Here is an 18,327-nt window from a genome sequence, read left to right on the forward strand (position 1 = left end):
CTTCCGGAGGACCTGACTGAGCCCGGTCATCATCATTTATCCCCACGGGGCTGTTTGATAGAACCCTTGGCTGTGGACAGAGGAACGCATGTTCTCTGATGGGTTCCCCACAAGGCCCAGCAATTCAGTGGCTAATCCCAGGCTTGGGAAGGAGGTGGGAAGAGGGGAAGCCCACAGCCTGAATCCCCAGGGACCACTGGGATGAACTTGAGCCCCTGTAGCAGGAGCCCAGCAGAGACAGCCTCCCAGACCCCGCCAAGGAGCCACCTTCAGATGTTCACTCCCACATGGGAACCCACTCCATCAGGCCCAAGGTTATTCTGAAGACTACTTTTCTGCTGAGCACTCACTCATGTCATTTTTTAACCCCAAAATTGTGCTGACTCTTGACCAAGCCGTGCACCCACTGAAAATCATCAGAGCCCATGGACTTCATTACGAAGAAGGCATCTATAGGTAGCAGGCTGTTCAGAGTCTTTCCAGGGCTTGTCAGCTGAAGAGCTAGAAAAAAAAGACTATCTCCCCTCCTGGGATGTACACCTGAGGCTGACAACTGTCCCTTGGCAGGAAGAAAGCTGACAGTGAAGTCCATAAACATGAGAAAATAGGGGTAATAAAAGTGCAGGGGAAAAGCTGTACTGGAACTCTGGATCCAGATCTACCTGAAGACCGTCCTACCACTGACCTATGAAAGCCATTGCGGCCCCCAGTCCCACCCCCAACTTCAGAGAGTGTGAGTTGGGATCCTGTCACTTGGCAACCAAAGCATTCTGAGTAATGTATGCCACAACTGGGAGGTGAAGGTTCTCCACAACTCTGGCACGCGAAAGGAACCCTCCACATTAGATGAGGTGCTGAGCTCAGAGGCTCAAACCAAGAGTCAGGAATTGCACCCAGGCCTGATGAGTGGAGTGTCTGCAGGATCCAAGTCATGCTTACCATTGGCAGGAGCTGTGGACGTCCCCGAGCCTTAAGGGAAAGCACAGCAGGATTAGAGAGAAGGTGTCTACAGTCAGGGCTGCTCTAGTGACCTGTCACTCACATCAGGGAATGTGGGGTCTGAGACTCTCCACTGCCTGGGGGAGGAATAGGGCTGTTCTGAGAGCCGGCCGTGAGCCGGACCATGCCCTCCAATGTCCAAGGCATGGCGATGAGGCGCCCCGCTCCACAGGAGCAATTAGCACGCTCTCCTGACTGAGTGCTCTCTGGGGAAAGTATCCCTTTTGGACTCCGCAGGGGGGGTGGGACCCGAAACAGCCCAGTTCTCCCTGCACACATAACTCTCGGTCTAGACAATGCTTTCAGGCAGAAATGACCCCAGAACAGGCCTCCCTGTCACCCAAAGCTCTGGGGAGACACTATAGCCACAATGTCCTTAAATCGCTGAGTCAGACCCGAGGACCCTTGTGCTATGGCTCCTCTGGAAGCGTCTGCTCGCTCTAGAGTGACCAGGGCAGGTACTGAGAGGGGGCAAACGTCCACTCGCCCCGCCTGGGGTTCCTGGCTGGAGTCTGTGGAGGTGGGTGGGGACGGAGGGGACAGCCCGGAGTCAAGAGGCACAGGACTCACCTGGCAGGAGCGTGGACTGGGGCCTGGCACCTGGGAGAGAGAGAAGGCAGATCAGACACCTTGCACAGAAGGGGCACCACAGGGGCAAAGGGGGACGGCGCTGAGCAGGTGACACGCTCAGTCCATGCCTGAGCCCTGCCACGCAGGGTGGGACCTCTGCCATCCTCACCCCCCAAAGAGGCTCTCCTGAGAGGTCCAGGCAGCCCAGCATCCCGTATTTCCTGTGTGAAGCTGATTAGCTCTGTGTCTAGATGACCGAGTGGACCCAAACCAGTCATCAGCCTCACAGCATTTATGGGCCCACTGAGGCAGCAACACTGAGGCGTCAAGTTCAAAGTCCAAAACCCGTGTGAGATCTGTCAGGCTTGTCTGTAGGTGGTGACAAGGCTGTGGCCGGCAGGCCACACAGGGGCCACTGCCCTGCGCACGGCAGACCTGCTGCCCAGACAGTGCATCCCAGTTCCCTGCAGGGGCTACCGTGCAGGACTCAGGAACCAAACCCTGGGCCACCTGCATTCCTAGGCCATGACCTCCATTCAGAGACCTCGTGACAGAACTAGCCTCTCTTGCCTCTGGCTTGCACTGTGGCTGGAGAAAAAGGGCTTCAAGTCACTTTCAGTTTGGTTCTTTGCTCCAATTCACCATCTACATGCCTGGCATCTTGTCAAAGAGCTCATACTAATTCTTAGCAGAGAGACACGGTGATGTACGGAAGCAAGAAATGTAGAAAATGCTTTGAGAGGGGATCAGAGTGTCAGAAGGAAATCACACCCCCAGAGAGGGACACCCAGCTTATGTGAGACCAACCTGAGCAGACGACACCGGCGTCCTCGCCGTGTCCACAGTTGTGTGTGTTCCAGCCATTGTGAGGGCAGCTCCACAGGTAGCTCTCATGCCCTGAGCAGCGCACGTCGTCCAGGACGATCGGCCCTGGGCCCTGACCGTACCGGGCACTTCCAGGGGCCGACGTGGCCCAGCCACAGCCCAGCTGCCTGCAGACCACGTTGGCGTCGTTGGTGTCCCAGCTGTCATCACACACTGTGCCCCAGGAGCCTCGGTACAGGACCTCGACCCGGCCTTCACACCTGTCACCTCCATTCACTAGCCTCAGGGCCAATCCTGATTCAGTTCCTGGAAGGACACGGGAAAATGCACTCTCCTGTGTCTTCCAGAGGAACAGGTCCTGAGGACCGAACGCGATTCAGAATCCTTCCAGGGAAAGACTTCTGAGTTCACGGTAATGTTTTCCTTCCGGAGGACCTGACTGAGCCCGGTCATCATCATTTATCCCCATGGGGCTGTTTGATAGAACCCTTGGCTGTGGACAGAGGAACGCATGTTCTCTGATGGGTTCCCCACAAGGCCCAGCAATTCAGTGGCTAATCCCAGGCTTGGGAAGGAGGTGGGAAGAGGGGAAGCCCACAGCCTGAATCCCCAGGGACCACTGGGATGAACTTGAGCCCCTGTAGCAGGAGCCCAGCAGAGACAGCCTCCCAGACCCCGCCAAGGAGCCACCTTCAGATGTTCACTCCCACATGGGAACCCACTCCATCAGGCCCAAGGATATTCTGAAGACTACTTTTCTGCTGAGCACTCACTCATGTCATTTTTTAACCCCAAAATTGTGCTGACTCTTGACCAAGCCGTGCACCCACTGAAAATCATCAGAGCCCATGGACTTCATTACGAAGAAGGCATCTATAGGTAGCAGGCTGTTCAGAGTCTTTCCAGGGCTTGTCAGCTGAAAAGCTAGAAAAAAAAGACTATCTCCCCTCCTGGGATGTACACCTGAGGCTGACAACTGTCCCTTGGCAGGAAGAAAGCCGACAGTGAAGTCCATAAACATGAGAAAATAGGGGTAAGAAAAGTGCAGGGGAAAAGCTGTACTGGAACTTCTGGATCCAGCTCTACCTCAAGACCGTCCTACCACTGACCTATGGAAGCCATTGCGGCCCCCAGTCCCACCCCCAACTCAAGACAGTGTGAGTTGGGATCCGGTCACTTGGCAACCAAAGCATTCTGAGTAATGTATGCCACAACTGGGAGGTGAAGGTTCTCCACAACTCTGGCACGCGAAAGGAACCCTCCACATTAGATGAGGTGCTGAGCTCAGAGGCTCAAACCAAGAGTCAGGAATTGCACCCAGGCCTCATGAGTGGAGTGTTTTGCAGGATCCAAGTGAGGCTTACCTTCGGTAGGAGCTGTGGGCGTCCACCAGCCTGAAGGGAAAGCACAGCAGGATTAGAGAGAAGGTGTCTACAGTCAGGGCTGCTCTAGTGACCTGTCACTCACATCAGGGAATGTGGGGTCTGAGACTCTCCACTGCCTGGGGGAGGAATAGGTTTTTTCTGAGAGCCGGCCGTGAGCCAGACCATGCCCTCCAATGTCCAAGGCATGGCGATGAGGCGCCCCGCTCCACAGGAGCAATTAGCACGCTCTCCTGACTGAGTGCTCTCTGGGGAAAGTATCCCTTTTGGACTCCGCGGGGGGGGGGTGGGACCCGAAGCAGCCCAGTTCTCCCTGCACACATAACTCTCGGTCTAGACAATGCTTTCAGGCAGAAATGACCCCAGAACAGGCCTCCCTGTCACCCAAAGCTCTGGGGAGACACTGTGTAGCCACAATGCCCTTAAATCGCTGAGTCAGACCCGAGGACCCTTGTGCTATGGCTCCTCTGGAAGCGTCTGCTCGCTCTAGAGTGACCAGGGCAGGTACTGAGAGGGGGCAAACGTCCACTCGCCCCGCCTGGGGCTCCTGGCTGGAGTCTGTGGAGGTGGGTGGGGACGGAGGGGACAGCCCGGAGTCAAGAGGCACAGGACTCACCTGGCAGGAGCGTGGACTGGGGCCTGGCACCTGGGAGAGAGAGAAGGCAGATCAGACACCTTGCACAGAAGGGGCACCACAGGGGCAAAGGGGGACGGCGCTGAGCAGGTGACACGCTCAGTCCATGCCTGAGCCCTGCCACGTGGGGTGGGACCTCTGCCATCCTCAACCCCCAAAGAGGCTCCTCCTCAGAGGTCCAGGCAGCCCGGCAGCCCTTATTTCCTGTGTTAAGCTGATTAGCTCTGTGTCTAGATGACCGAGTGGACCCAAACCAGTCATCAGCCACACAGCATTTATGGGCCCACTGAGGCAGCAACACTGAGGCGTCAAGTTCAAAGTCCAAAACCCGTGTGAGATCTGTCAGGCTTGTCTGTAGGTGGTGACAAGGCTGTGGCCGGCAGGCCACACAGGGCCCACTGCCCTGCGCACGGCAGACCTGCTGCCCAGACAGTGCATCCCAGTTCCGTGCAGGGGCTACCGTGCAGGACGCAGGAACCAATCCCTGGGCCACCTGAAGTCCTAGGCCATGACCTCCATTCAGAGACCTCGTGACAGAACTAGCCTCTCTTGCCTCTGCCTTGCACTGTGGCTGGAGAAAAAGGGCTTCAAGTCACTTTCAGTTCGGGTCTTTGTTCCAAATCACCATCTACATGCCTGGTATCTGGTCAAAGAGCTCATACTAATTCTTAGCAGAGAGACAAGGTGATGTAAGGAAGCAAGAAATGTAGAAAATGCTTTGAGAGGGGATCAGAGTGTCAGAAGGAAATCACACCCCCAGAGAGGGACACCCAGCTTATGTGAGACCAACCTGAGCAGACGACACTGGCGTCCTCGCTGTGTCCACAGTTGTGTGTGTTCCAGCCATTGTGAGGGCAGCTCCACAGGTAGCTCTCATGCCCCGAGCAGCGCACGTCGTCCAGGACGATCGGCCCTGAGCCCTGACCGTACCGGGCACTTCCAGGGGCCGACGTGGCCCAGCCACAGCCCAGCTGCCTGCAGACCACGTTGGCGTCGTTGGTGTCCCAGCTGTCATCACACACTGTGCCCCAGGAGCCTCGGTACAGGACCTCGACCCGGCCCTCACACCTGTCACCTCCATTCACCAGCCTCAGGGCCAATCCTGATTCAGTTCCTGGAAGGACACGGGAAAATGCACTCTCCTGTGTCTTCCAGAGGAACAGGTCCTGAGGACCGAACGCGATTCAGAATCCTTCCAGGGAAAGACTTCTGAGTTCACGGTAATGTTTTCCTTCCGGAGGACCTGACTGAGCCCGGTCATCATCATTTATCCCCACGGGGCTGTTTGATAGAACCCTTGGCAGTGGACAGAGGAACGCATGTTCTCTGATGGGTTCCCCACAAGGCCCAGCAATTCAGTGGCTAATCCCAGGCTTGGGAAGGAGGTGGGAAGAGGGGAAGCCCACAGCCTGAATCCCCAGGGACCACTGGGATGAACTTGAGCCCCTGTAGCAGGAGCCCAGCAGAGACAGCCTCCCAGACCCCGCCAAGGAGCCACCTTCAGATGTTCACTCCCACATAGGAACCCACTCCATCAGGCCCAAGGATATTCTGAAGACTACTTTTCTGCTGAGCACTCACTCATGTCATTTTTTAACCCCAAAATTGTGCTGACTCTTGACCAAGCCGTGCACCCACTGAAAATCATCAGAGCCCATGGACTTCATTACGAAGAAGGCATCTATAGGTAGCAGGCTGTTCAGAGTCTTTCCAGGGCTTGTCAGCTGAAAAGCTAGAAAAAAAAGACTATCTCCCCTCCTGGGATGTACACCTGAGGCTGACAACTGTCCCTTGGCAGGAAGAAAGCCGACAGTGAAGTCCATAAACATGAGAAAATAGGGGTAAGAAAAGTGCAGGGGAAAAGCTGTACTGGAACTTCTGGATCCAGCTCTACCTCAAGACCGTCCTACCACTGACCTATGGAAGCCATTGCGGCCCCCAGTCCCACCCCCAACTCAAGACAGTGTGAGTTGGGATCCGGTCACTTGGCAACCAAAGCATTCTGAGTAATGTATGCCACAACTGGGAGGTGAAGGTTCTCCACAACTCTGGCACGCGAAAGGAACCCTCCACATTAGATGAGGTGCTGAGCTCAGAGGCTCAAACCAAGAGTCAGGAATTGCACCCAGGCCTCATGAGTGGAGTGTTTTGCAGGATCCAAGTGAGGCTTACCTTCGGTAGGAGCTGTGGGCGTCCACCAGCCTGAAGGGAAAGCACAGCAGGATTAGAGAGAAGGTGTCTACAGTCAGGGCTGCTCTAGTGACCTGTCACTCACATCAGGGAATGTGGGGTCTGAGACTCTCCACTGCCTGGGGGAGGAATAGGTCTTTTCTGAGAGCCGGCCGTGAGCCGGACCATGCCCTCCAATGTCCAAGGCATGGCGATGAGGCGCCCCGCTCCACAGGAGCAATTAGCACGCTCTCCTGACTGAGTGCTCTCTGGGGAAAGTATCCCTTTTGGACTCCGCGGGGGGGGTGGGACCCGAAGCAGCCCAGTTCTCCCTGCACACATAACCCTCTGTCTAGACAATGCTTTCAGGCAGAAATGACCCCAGAACAGGCCTCCCTGTCACCCAAAGCTCTGGGGAGACACTGTGTAGCCACAATGCCCTTAAATCGCTGAGTCAGACCCGAGACCCTTGTGCTATGGCTCCTCTGGAAGCGTCTGCTCGCTCTAGAGTGACCAGGGCAGGTACTGAGAGGGGGCAAACGTCCACTCGCCCCGCCTGGGGCTCCTGGCTGGAGTCTGTGGAGGTGGGTGGGGACGGAGGGGACAGCCCGGAGTCAAGAGGCACAGGACTCACCTGGCAGGAGCGTGGACTGGGGCCTGGCACCTGGGAGAGAGAGAAGGCAGATCAGACACCTTGCGCAGAAGGGGCACCACAGGGGCAAAGGGGGACGGCGCTGAGCAGGTGACACGCTCAGTCCATGCCTGAGCCCTGCCACGCAGGGTGGGACCTCTGCCATCCTCACCCCCCAAAGAGGCTCTCCTGAGAGGTCCAGGCAGCCCAGCATCCCGTATTTCCTGTGTGAAGCTGATTAGCTCTGTGTCTAGATGACCGAGTGGACCCAAACCAGTCATCAGCCTCACAGCATTTATGGGCCCACTGAGGCAGCAACACTGAGGCGTCAAGTTCAAAGTCCAAAACCCGTGTGAGATCTGTCAGGCTTGTCTGTAGGTGGTGACAAGGCTGTGCCCGGCAGACCACACAGGGGCCACTGCCCTGCGCACGGCAGACCTGCTGCCCAGACAGTGCATGCCAGTTCCCTGCAGGGGCTACTGTCCCGGACTCAGGAACCAAACCCTGGGCCCCCTGCATTCCTAGGCCATGACCTCCATTCAGAGACCTCGTGACAGAACTAGCCTCTCTTGCCTCTGCCTTGCACTGTGGCTGGAGAAAAAGGGCTTCAAGTCACTTTCAGTTTGGTTCTTTGCTCCAATTCACCATCTACATGCCTGGCATCTTGTCAAAGAGCTCATACTAATTCTTAGCAGAGAGACAAGGTGATGTAAGGAAGCAAGAAATGTAGAAAATGCTTTGAGAGGGGATCAGAGTGAAAGAAGGAAATCACACCCCCAGAGAGGGACACCCAGCTTATGTGAGACCAACCTGAGCAGACGACACCGGCGTCCTCGCCGTGTCCACAGTTGTGTGTGTTCCAGCCATTGTGAGGGCAGCTCCACAGGTAGCTCTCATGCCCTGAGCAGCCCACGTCGTCCAGGACGATCGGCCCTGAGCCCTGACCGTACCGGGCACTTCCAGGGGCCGACGTGGCCCAGCCACAGCCCAGCTGCCTGCAGACCACGTTGGCGTCGTTGGTGTCCCAGCTGTCATCACACACTGTGCCCCAGGAGCCTCGGTACAGGACCTCGACCCGGCCTTCACACCTGTCACCTCCATTCACTAGCCTCAGGGCCAATCCTGATTCAGTTCCTGGAAGGACACGGGAAAATGCACTCTCCTGTGTCTTCCAGAGGAACAGGTCCTGAGGACCGAACGCGATTCAGAATCCTTCCAGGGAAAGACTTCTGAGTTCACGGTAATGTTTTCCTTCCGGAGGACCTGACTGAGCCCGGTCATCATCATTTATCCCCACGGGGCTGTTTGATAGAACCCTTGGCTGTGGACAGAGGAACGCATGTTCTCTGATGGGTTCCCCACAAGGCCCAGCAATTCAGTGGCTAATCCCAGGCTTGGGAAGGAGGTGGGAAGAGGGGAAGCCCACAGCCTGAATCCCCAGGGACCACTGGGATGAACTTGAGCCCCTGTAGCAGGAGCCCAGCAGAGACAGCCTCCCAGACCCCGCCAAGGAGCCACCTTCAGATGTTCACTCCCACATGGGAACCCACTCTATCAGGCCCAAGGTTATTCTGAAGACTACTTTTCTGCTGAGCACTCACTCATGTCATTTTTTAACCCCAAAATTGTGCTGACTCTTGACCAAGCCGTGCACCCACTGAAAATCATCAGAGCCCATGGACTTCATTACGAAGAAGGCATCTATAGGTAGCAGGCTGTTCAGAGTCTTTCCAGGGCTTGTCAGCTGAAAAGCTAGAAAAAAAAGACTATCTCCCCTCCTGGGATGTACACCTGAGGCTGACAACTGTCCCTTGGCAGGAAGAAAGCCGACAGTGAAGTCCATAAACATGAGAAAATAGGGGTAAGAAAAGTGCAGGGGAAAAGCTGTACTGGAACTTCTGGATCCAGCTCTACCTCAAGACCGTCCTACCACTGACCTATGGAAGCCATTGCGGCCCCCAGTCCCACCCCCAACTCAAGACAGTGTGAGTTGGGATCCGGTCACTTGGCAACCAAAGCATTCTGAGTAATGTATGCCACAACTGGGAGGTGAAGGTTCTCCACAACTCTGGCACGCGAAAGGAACCCTCCACATTAGATGAGGTGCTGAGCTCAGAGGCTCAAACCAAGAGTCAGGAATTGCACCCAGGCCTCATGAGTGGAGTGTTTTGCAGGATCCAAGTGAGGCTTACCTTCGGTAGGAGCTGTGGGCGTCCACCAGCCTGAAGGGAAAGCACAGCAGGATTAGAGAGAAGGTGTCTACAGTCAGGGCTGCTCTAGTGACCTGTCACTCACATCAGGGAATGTGGGGTCTGAGACTCTCCACTGCCTGGGGGAGGAATAGGTTTTTTCTGAGAGCCGGCCGTGAGCCAGACCATGCCCTCCAATGTCCAAGGCATGGCGATGAGGCGCCCCGCTCCACAGGAGCAATTAGCACGCTCTCCTGACTGAGTGCTCTCTGGGGAAAGTATCCCTTTTGGACTCCGCGGGGGGGGGTGGGACCCGAAGCAGCCCAGTTCTCCCTGCACACATAACTCTCGGTCTAGACAATGCTTTCAGGCAGAAATGACCCCAGAACAGGCCTCCCTGTCACCCAAAGCTCTGGGGAGACACTGTGTAGCCACAATGCCCTTAAATCGCTGAGTCAGACCCGAGGACCCTTGTGCTATGGCTCCTCTGGAAGCGTCTGCTCGCTCTAGAGTGACCAGGGCAGGTACTGAGAGGGGGCAAACGTCCACTCGCCCCGCCTGGGGCTCCTGGCTGCAGTCTGTGGAGGTGGGTGGGGACGGAGGGGACAGCCCGGAGTCAAGAGGCACAGGACTCACCTGGCAGGAGCGTGGACTGGGGCCTGGCACCTGGGAGAGAGAGAAGGCAGATCAGACACCTTGCACAGAAGGGGCACCACAGGGGCAAAGGGGGACGGCGCTGAGCAGGTGACACGCTCAGTCCATGCCTGAGCCCTGCCACGTGGGGTGGGACCTCTGCCATCCTCACCCCCCAAAGAGGCTCCTCCTCAGAGGTCCAGGCAGCCCAGCATCCCTTATTTCCTGTGTTAAGCTGATTAGCTCTGTGTCTAGATGACCGAGTGGACCCAAACCAGTCATCAGCCACACAGCATTTATGGGCCCACTGAGGCAGCAACACTGAGGCGTCAAGTTCAAAGTCCAAAACCCGTGTGAGATCTGTCAGGCTTGTCTGTAGGTGGTGACAAGGCTGTGGCCGGCAGGCCACACAGGGGCCACTGCCCTGCGCATGGCAGACCTGCTGCCCAGACAGTGCATCCCAGTTCCCTGCAGGGGCTACCGTGCAGGACTCAGGAACCAATCTCTGGGCCACCTGCAGTCCTAGGCCATGACCTCCATTCAGAGACCTCGTGACAGAACTAGCCTCTCTTGCCTCTGCCTTGCACTGTGGCTGGAGAAAAAGGGCTTCAAGTCACTTTCAGTTCGGGTCTTTGTTCCAAATCACCATCTACATGCCTGGCATCTGGTCAAAGAGCTCATACTAATTCTTAGCAGAGAGACAAGGTGATGTAAGGAAGCGAGAAATGTAGAAAATGCTTTGAGAGGGGATCAGAGTGAAAGAAGGAAATCACACCCCCAGAGAGGGACACCCAGCTTATGTGAGACCAACCTGAGCAGACGACACCGGCGTCCTCGCCGTGTCCACAGTTGTGTGTGTTCCAGCCATTGTGAGGGCAGCTCCACAGGTAGCTCTCATGCCCCGAGCAGCCCACGTCGTCTAGGACGATCGGCCCTGAGCCCTGACCGTACCGGGCACTTCCAGGGGCCGACGTGGCCCAGCCACAGCCCAGCTGCCTGCAGACCACGTTGGCGTCGTTGGTGTCCCAGCTGTCATCACACACTGTGCCCCAGGAGCCTCGGTACAGGACCTCGACCCGGCCTTCACACCTGTCACCTCCATTCACTAGCCTCAGGGCCAATCCTGATTCAGTTCCTGGAAGGAGACGGGAAAATGCACTCTCCTGTGTCTTCCAGAGGAACAGGTCCTGAGGACCGAACGCGATTCAGAATCCTTCCAGGGAAAGACTTCTGAGTTCACGGTAATGTTTTCCTTCCGGAGGACCTGACTGAGCCCGGTCATCATCATTTATCCCCACGGGGCTGTTTGATAGAACCCTTGGCAGTGGACAGAGGAACGCATGTTCTCTGATGGGCTCCCCACAAGGCCCAGCAATTCAGTGGCTAATCCCAGGCTTGGGAAGGAGGTGGGAAGAGGGGAAGCCCACAGCCTGAATCCCCAGGGACCACTGGGATGAACTTGAGCCCCTGTAGCAGGAGCCCAGCAGAGACAGCTTCCCAGACCCCGCCAAGGAGCCACCTTCAGATGTTCACTCCCACATGGGAACCCACTCCATCAGGCCCAAGGATATTCTGAAGACTACTTTTCTGCTGAGCACTCACTCATGTCAATTTTTAACCCCAAAATTGTGCTGACTCTTGACCAAGCCGTGCACCCACTGAAAATCATCAGAGCCCATGGACTTCATTACGAAGAAGGCATCTATAGGTAGCAGGCTGTTCAGAGTCTTTCCAGGGCTTGTCAGCTGAAGAGCTAGAAAAAAAAGACTATCTTCCCTCCTGGGATGTACACCTGAGGCTGACAACTGTCCCTTGGCAGGAAGAAAGCCAACAGTGAAGTCCGTAAACATGAGACAACAGGGGTAAGAAAAGTGCAGGGGAAAAGCTGTACTGGAACTTTGGATCCAGATCTACCTCAAGACCGTCCTACCACTGACCTATGGAAGCCATTGCGGCCCCCAGTCCCACCCCCAACTCAAGACAGTGTGAGTTGGGATCCGGTCACTTGGCAACCAAAGCATTCTGAGTAATGTATGCCACAACTGGGAGGTGAAGGTTCTCCACAACTCTGGCACGCGAAAGGAACCCTCCACATTAGATGAGGTGCTGAGCTCAGAGGCTCAAACCAAGAGTCAGGAATTGCACCCAGGCCTCATGAGTGGAGTGTTTTGCAGGATCCAAGTGAGGCTTACCTTCGGTAGGAGCTGTGGGCGTCCACCAGCCTGAAGGGAAAGCACAGCAGGATTAGAGAGAAGGTGTCTACAGTCAGGGTTGCTCTAGTGACCTGTCACTCACATCAGGGAATGTGGGGTCTGAGACTCTCCACTGCCTGGGGGAGGAATAGGTCTTTTCTGAGAGCCGGCCGTGAGCCGGACCATGCCCTCCAATGTCCAAGGCATGGCGATGAGGCGCCCCGCTCCACAGGAGCAATTAGCACGCTCTCCTGACTGAGTGCTCTCGGGGGAAAGTATCCCTTTTGGACTCCGCGGGGGGGGTGGGACCCGAAGCAGCCCAGTTCTCCCTGCACACATAACTCGCGGTCTGGACAATGCTTTCAGGCAGAAATGACCCCAGAACAGGCCTCCCTGTCACCCAAAGCTCTGGGGAGACACTGTGTAGCCACAATGCCCTTAAATCGCTGAGTCACACCCGAGGACCCTTGTGCTATGGCTCCTCTGGAAGCGTCTGCTCGCTCTAGAGTGACCAGGGCAGGTACTGAGAGGGGGCAAACGTCCACTCGCCCCGCCTGGGGCTCCTGGCTGCAGTCTGTGGAGGTGGGTGGGGACGGAGGGGACAGCCCGGAGTCAAGAGGCACAGGACTCACCTGGCAGGAGCGTGGACTGGGGCCTGGCACCTGGGAGAGAGAGAAGGCAGATCAGACACCTTGCACAGAAGGGGCACCACAGGGGCAAAGGGGGACGGCGCTGAGCAGGTGACACGCTCAGTCCATGCCTGAGCCCTGCCACGTGGGGTGGGACCTCTGCCATCCTCACCCCCCAAAGAGGCTCCTCCTCAGAGGTCCAGGCAGCCCGGCAGCCCTTATTTCCTGTGTTAAGCTGATTAGCTCTGTGTCTAGATGACCGAGTGGACCCAAACCAGTCATCAGCCACACAGCATTTATGGGCCCACTGAGGCAGCAACACTGAGGCGTCAAGTTCAAAGTCCAAAACCCGTGTGAGATCTGTCAGGCTTGTCTGTAGGTGGTGACAAGGCTGTGGCCGGCAGGCCACACAGGGCCCACTGCCCTGCGCACGGCAGACCTGCTGCCCAGACAGTGCATCCCAGTTCCATGCAGGGGCTACCGTGCAGGACGCAGGAACCAATCCCTGGGCCACCTGAAGTCCTAGGCCATGACCTCCATTCAGAGACCTCGTGACAGAACTAGCCTCTCTTGCCTCTGGCTTGCACTGTGGCTGGAGAAAAAGGGCTTCAAGTCACTTTCAGTTCGGGTCTTTGTTCCAAATCACCATCTACATGCCTGGTATCTGGTCAAAGAGCTCATACTAATTCTTAGCAGAGAGACAAGGTGATGTAAGGAAGCAAGAAATGTAGAAAATGCTTTGAGAGGGGATCAGAGTGTCAGAAGGAAATCACACCCCCAGAGAGGGACACCCAGCTTATGTGAGACCAACCTGAGCAGACGACACCGGCGTCCTCGCTGTGTCCACAGTTGTGTGTGTTCCAGCCATTGTGAGGGCAGCTCCACAGGTAGCTCTCATGCCCTGAGCAGCCCACGTCGTCCAGGACGATCGGCCCTGAGCCCTGACCGTACCGGGCACTTCCAGGGGCCGACGTGGCCCAGCCACAGCCCAGCTGCCTGCAGACCACGTTGGCGTCGTTGGTGTCCCAGCTGTCATCACACACTGTGCCCCAGGAGCCTCGGTACAGGACCTCGACCCGGCCCTCACACCTGTCACCTCCATTCACCAGCCTCAGGGCCAATCCTGATTCAGTTCCTGGAAGGACACGGGAAAATGCACTCTCCTGTGTCTTCCGGAGGAACAGGTCCTGAGGACCGAACGCGATTCAGAATCCTTCCAGGGAAAGACTTCTGAGTTCACGGTAATGTTTTCCTTCCGGAGGACCTGACTGAGCCCGGTCATCATCATTTATCCCCACGGGGCTGTTTGATAGAACCCTTGGCAGTGGACAGAGGAACGCATGTTCTCTGATGGGCTCCCCACAAGGCCCAGCAATTCAGTGGCTGATCCCAGGCTTGGGAAGGAGGTGGGAAGAGGGGAAGCCCACAGCCTGAATCCCCAGGGACCACTGGGATGAACTTGAGCCCCTGTAGCAGGAGCCCAGCAGAGACAGCCTCCCAGACCCTGCCAAGGAGCCACCTTCAGATGTTCACTCCCACATGGGAACCCACTCCATCAGGCCCAAGGATATTCTGAAGACTACTTTTCTGCTGAGCACTCACTCATGTCATTTTTTAACCCCAAAATTGTGCTGACTCTTGACCAAGCCGTGCACCCACTGAAAATCATCAGAGCCCATGGACTTCATTACGAAGAAGGCATCTATAGGTAGCAGGCTGTTCAGAGTCTTTCCAGGGCTTGTCAGCTGAAAAGCTAGAAAAAAAAGACTATCTCCCCTCCTGGGATGTACACCTGAGGCTGACAACTGTCCCTTGGCAGGAAGAAAGCCGACAGTGAAGTCCATAAACATGAGAAAATAGGGGTAAGAAAAGTGCAGGGGAAAAGCTGTACTGGAACTTCTGGATCCAGCTCTACCTCAAGACCGTCCTACCACTGACCTATGGAAGCCATTGCGGCCCCCAGTCCCACCCCCAACTCAAGACAGTGTGAGTTGGGATCCGGTCACTTGGCAACCAAAGCATTCTGAGTAATGTATGCCACAACTGGGAGGTGAAGGTTCTCCACAACTCTGGCACGCGAAAGGAACCCTCCACATTAGATGAGGTGCTGAGCTCAGAGGCTCAAACCAAGAGTCAGGAATTGCACCCAGGCCTCATGAGTGGAGTGTTTTGCAGGATCCAAGTGAGGCTTACCTTCGGTAGGAGCTGTGGGCGTCCACCAGCCTGAAGGGAAAGCACAGCAGGATTAGAGAGAAGGTGTCTACAGTCAGGGCTGCTCTAGTGACCTGTCACTCACATCAGGGAATGTGGGGTCTGAGACTCTCCACTGCCTGGGGGAGGAATAGGTTTTTTCTGAGAGCCGGCCGTGAGCCAGACCATGCCCTCCAATGTCCAAGGCATGGCGATGAGGCGCCCCGCTCCACAGGAGCAATTAGCACGCTCTCCTGACTGAGTGCTCTCTGGGGAAAGTATCCCTTTTGGACTCCGCGGGGGGGGGTGGGACCCGAAGCAGCCCAGTTCTCCCTGCACACATAACTCTCGGTCTAGACAATGCTTTCAGGCAGAAATGACCCCAGAACAGGCCTCCCTGTCACCCAAAGCTCTGGGGAGACACTGTGTAGCCACAATGCCCTTAAATCGCTGAGTCAGACCCGAGGACCCTTGTGCTATGGCTCCTCTGGAAGCGTCTGCTCGCTCTAGAGTGACCAGGGCAGGTACTGAGAGGGGGCAAACGTCCACTCGCCCCGCCTGGGGCTCCTGGCTGCAGTCTGTGGAGGTGGGTGGGGACGGAGGGGACAGCCCGGAGTCAAGAGGCACAGGACTCACCTGGCAGGAGCGTGGACTGGGGCCTGGCACCTGGGAGAGAGAGAAGGCAGATCAGACACCTTGCACAGAAGGGGCACCACAGGGGCAAAGGGGGACGGCGCTGAGCAGGTGACACGCTCAGTCCATGCCTGAGCCCTGCCACGTGGGGTGGGACCTCTGCCATCCTCACCCCCCAAAGAGGCTCCTCCTCAGAGGTCCAGGCAGCCCAGCATCCCTTATTTCCTGTGTTAAGCTGATTAGCTCTGTGTCTAGATGACCGAGTGGACCCAAACCAGTCATCAGCCACACAGCATTTATGGGCCCACTGAGGCAGCAACACTGAGGCGTCAAGTTCAAAGTCCAAAACCCGTGTGAGATCTGTCAGGCTTGTCTGTAGGTGGTGACAAGGCTGTGGCCGGCAGGCCACACAGGGGCCACTGCCCTGCGCATGGCAGACCTGCTGCCCAGACAGTGCATCCCAGTTCCCTGCAGGGGCTACCGTGCAGGACTCAGGAACCAATCTCTGGGCCACCTGCAGTCCTAGGCCATGACCTCCATTCAGAGACCTCGTGACAGAACTAGCCTCTCTTGCCTCTGCCTTGCACTGTGGCTGGAGAAAAAGGGCTTCAAGTCACTTTCAGTTCGGGTCTTTGTTCCAAATCACAATCTACATGCCTGGCATCTGGTCAAAGAGCTCATACTAATTCTTAGCAGAGAGACAAGGTGATGTAAGGAAGCGAGAAATGTAGAAAATGCTTTGAGAGGGGATCAGAGTGAAAGAAGGAAATCACACCCCCAGAGAGGGACACCCAGCTTATGTGAGACCAACCTGAGCAGACGACACCGGCGTCCTCGCCGTGTCCACAGTTGTGTGTGTTCCAGCCATTGTGAGGGCAGCTCCACAGGTAGCTCTCATGCCCCGAGCAGCCCACGTCGTCTAGGACGATCGGCCCTGAGCCCTGACCGTACCGGGCACTTCCAGGGGCCGACGTGGCCCAGCCACAGCCCAGCTGCCTGCAGACCACGTTGGCGTCGTTGGTGTCCCAGCTGTCATCACACACTGTGCCCCAGGAGCCTCGGTACAGGACCTCGACCCGGCCTTCACACCTGTCACCTCCATTCACCAGCCTCAGGGCCAATCCTGATTCAGTTCCTGGAAGGAGACGGGAAAATGCACTCTCCTGTGTCTTCCAGAGGAACAGGTCCTGAGGACCGAACGCGATTCAGAATCCTTCCAGGGAAAGACTTCTGAGTTCACGGTAATGTTTTCCTTCCGGAGGACCTGACTGAGCCCGGTCATCATCATTTATCCCCACGGGGCTGTTTGATAGAACCCTTGGCTGTGGACAGAGGAACGCATGTTCTCTGATGGGTTCCCCACAAGGCCCAGCAATTCAGTGGCTAATCCCAGGCTTGGGAAGGAGGTGGGAAGAGGGGAAGCCCACAGCCTGAATCCCCAGGGACCACTGGGATGAACTTGAGCCCCTGTAGCAGGAGCCCAGCAGAGACAGCTTCCCAGACCCTGCCAAGGAGCCACCTTCAGATGTTCACTCCCACATGGGAACCCACTCCATCAGGCCCAAGGATATTCTGAAGACTACTTTTCTGCTGAGCACTCACTCATGTCAATTTTTAACCCCAAAATTGTGCTGACTCTTGACCAAGCCGTGCACCCACTGAAAATCATCAGAGCCCATGGACTTCATTACGAAGAAGGCATCTATAGGTAGCAGGCTGTTCAGAGTCTTTCCAGGGCTTGTCAGCTGAAGAGCTAGAAAAAAAAGACTATCTTCCCTCCTGGGATGTACACCTGAGGCTGACAACTGTCCCTTGGCAGGAAGAAAGCCAACAGTGAAGTCCGTAAACATGAGACAACAGGGGTAAGAAAAGTGCAGGGGAAAAGCTGTACTGGAACTTTGGATCCAGATCTACCTCAAGACCGTCCTACCACTGACCTATGGAAGCCATTGCGGCCCCCAGTCCCACCCCCAACTCAAGACAGTGTGAGTTGGGATCCGGTCACTTGGCAACCAAAGCATTCTGAGTAATGTATGCCACAACTGGGAGGTGAAGGTTCTCCACAACTCTGGCACGCGAAAGGAACCCTCCACATTAGATGAGGTGCTGAGCTCAGAGGCTCAAACCAAGAGTCAGGAATTGCACCCAGGCCTCATGAGTGGAGTGTTTTGCAGGATCCAAGTGAGGCTTACCTTCGGTAGGAGCTGTGGGCGTCCACCAGCCTGAAGGGAAAGCACAGCAGGATTAGAGAGAAGGTGTCTACAGTCAGGGTTGCTCTAGTGACCTGTCACTCACATCAGGGAATGTGGGGTCTGAGACTCTCCACTGCCTGGGGGAGGAATAGGTCTTTTCTGAGAGCCGGCCGTGAGCCGGACCATGCCCTCCAATGTCCAAGGCATGGCGATGAGGCGCCCCGCTCCACAGGAGCAATTAGCACGCTCTCCTGACTGAGTGCTCTCGGGGGAAAGTATCCCTTTTGGACTCCGCGGGGGGGGGTGGGACCCGAAGCAGCCCAGTTCTCCCTGCACACATAACTCGCGGTCTGGACAATGCTTTCAGGCAGAAATGACCCCAGAACAGGCCTCCCTGTCACCCAAAGCTCTGGGGAGACACTGTGTAGCCACAATGCCCTTAAATCGCTGAGTCACACC

At 56.3% G+C, this 18,327-nt stretch overlaps 1 protein-coding gene across 1 annotated transcript in view; it reads right to left on the bottom strand.

Annotated features, from left to right (window-relative positions):
• Window positions 1–18,327, bottom strand: part of DMBT1 (deleted in malignant brain tumors 1) — a 54,446-nt gene that overhangs the window by 26,203 nt on the left and 9,916 nt on the right. The window contains 16 exon segments of the mRNA XM_067711176.1: window positions 1,566–1,599; window positions 2,377–2,700; window positions 3,759–3,788; window positions 4,393–4,422; window positions 5,201–5,524; window positions 6,583–6,612; window positions 7,214–7,243; window positions 7,985–8,344; window positions 9,403–9,432; window positions 10,036–10,065; window positions 10,844–11,190; window positions 12,270–12,291; window positions 12,857–12,886; window positions 13,665–13,988; window positions 16,488–16,811; window positions 17,869–17,898. Coding sequence (XP_067567277.1) covers window positions 1,566–1,599; window positions 2,377–2,700; window positions 3,759–3,788; window positions 4,393–4,422; window positions 5,201–5,524; window positions 6,583–6,612; window positions 7,214–7,243; window positions 7,985–8,344; window positions 9,403–9,432; window positions 10,036–10,065; window positions 10,844–11,190; window positions 12,270–12,291; window positions 12,857–12,886; window positions 13,665–13,988; window positions 16,488–16,811; window positions 17,869–17,898 — 2,299 coding nt within the window.

The sequence above is a fragment of the Pseudorca crassidens genome, chromosome 16 (genome assembly GCF_039906515.1).
Source record: "Pseudorca crassidens isolate mPseCra1 chromosome 16, mPseCra1.hap1, whole genome shotgun sequence".
Taxonomy (NCBI): domain Eukaryota; kingdom Metazoa; phylum Chordata; class Mammalia; order Artiodactyla; family Delphinidae; genus Pseudorca; species Pseudorca crassidens.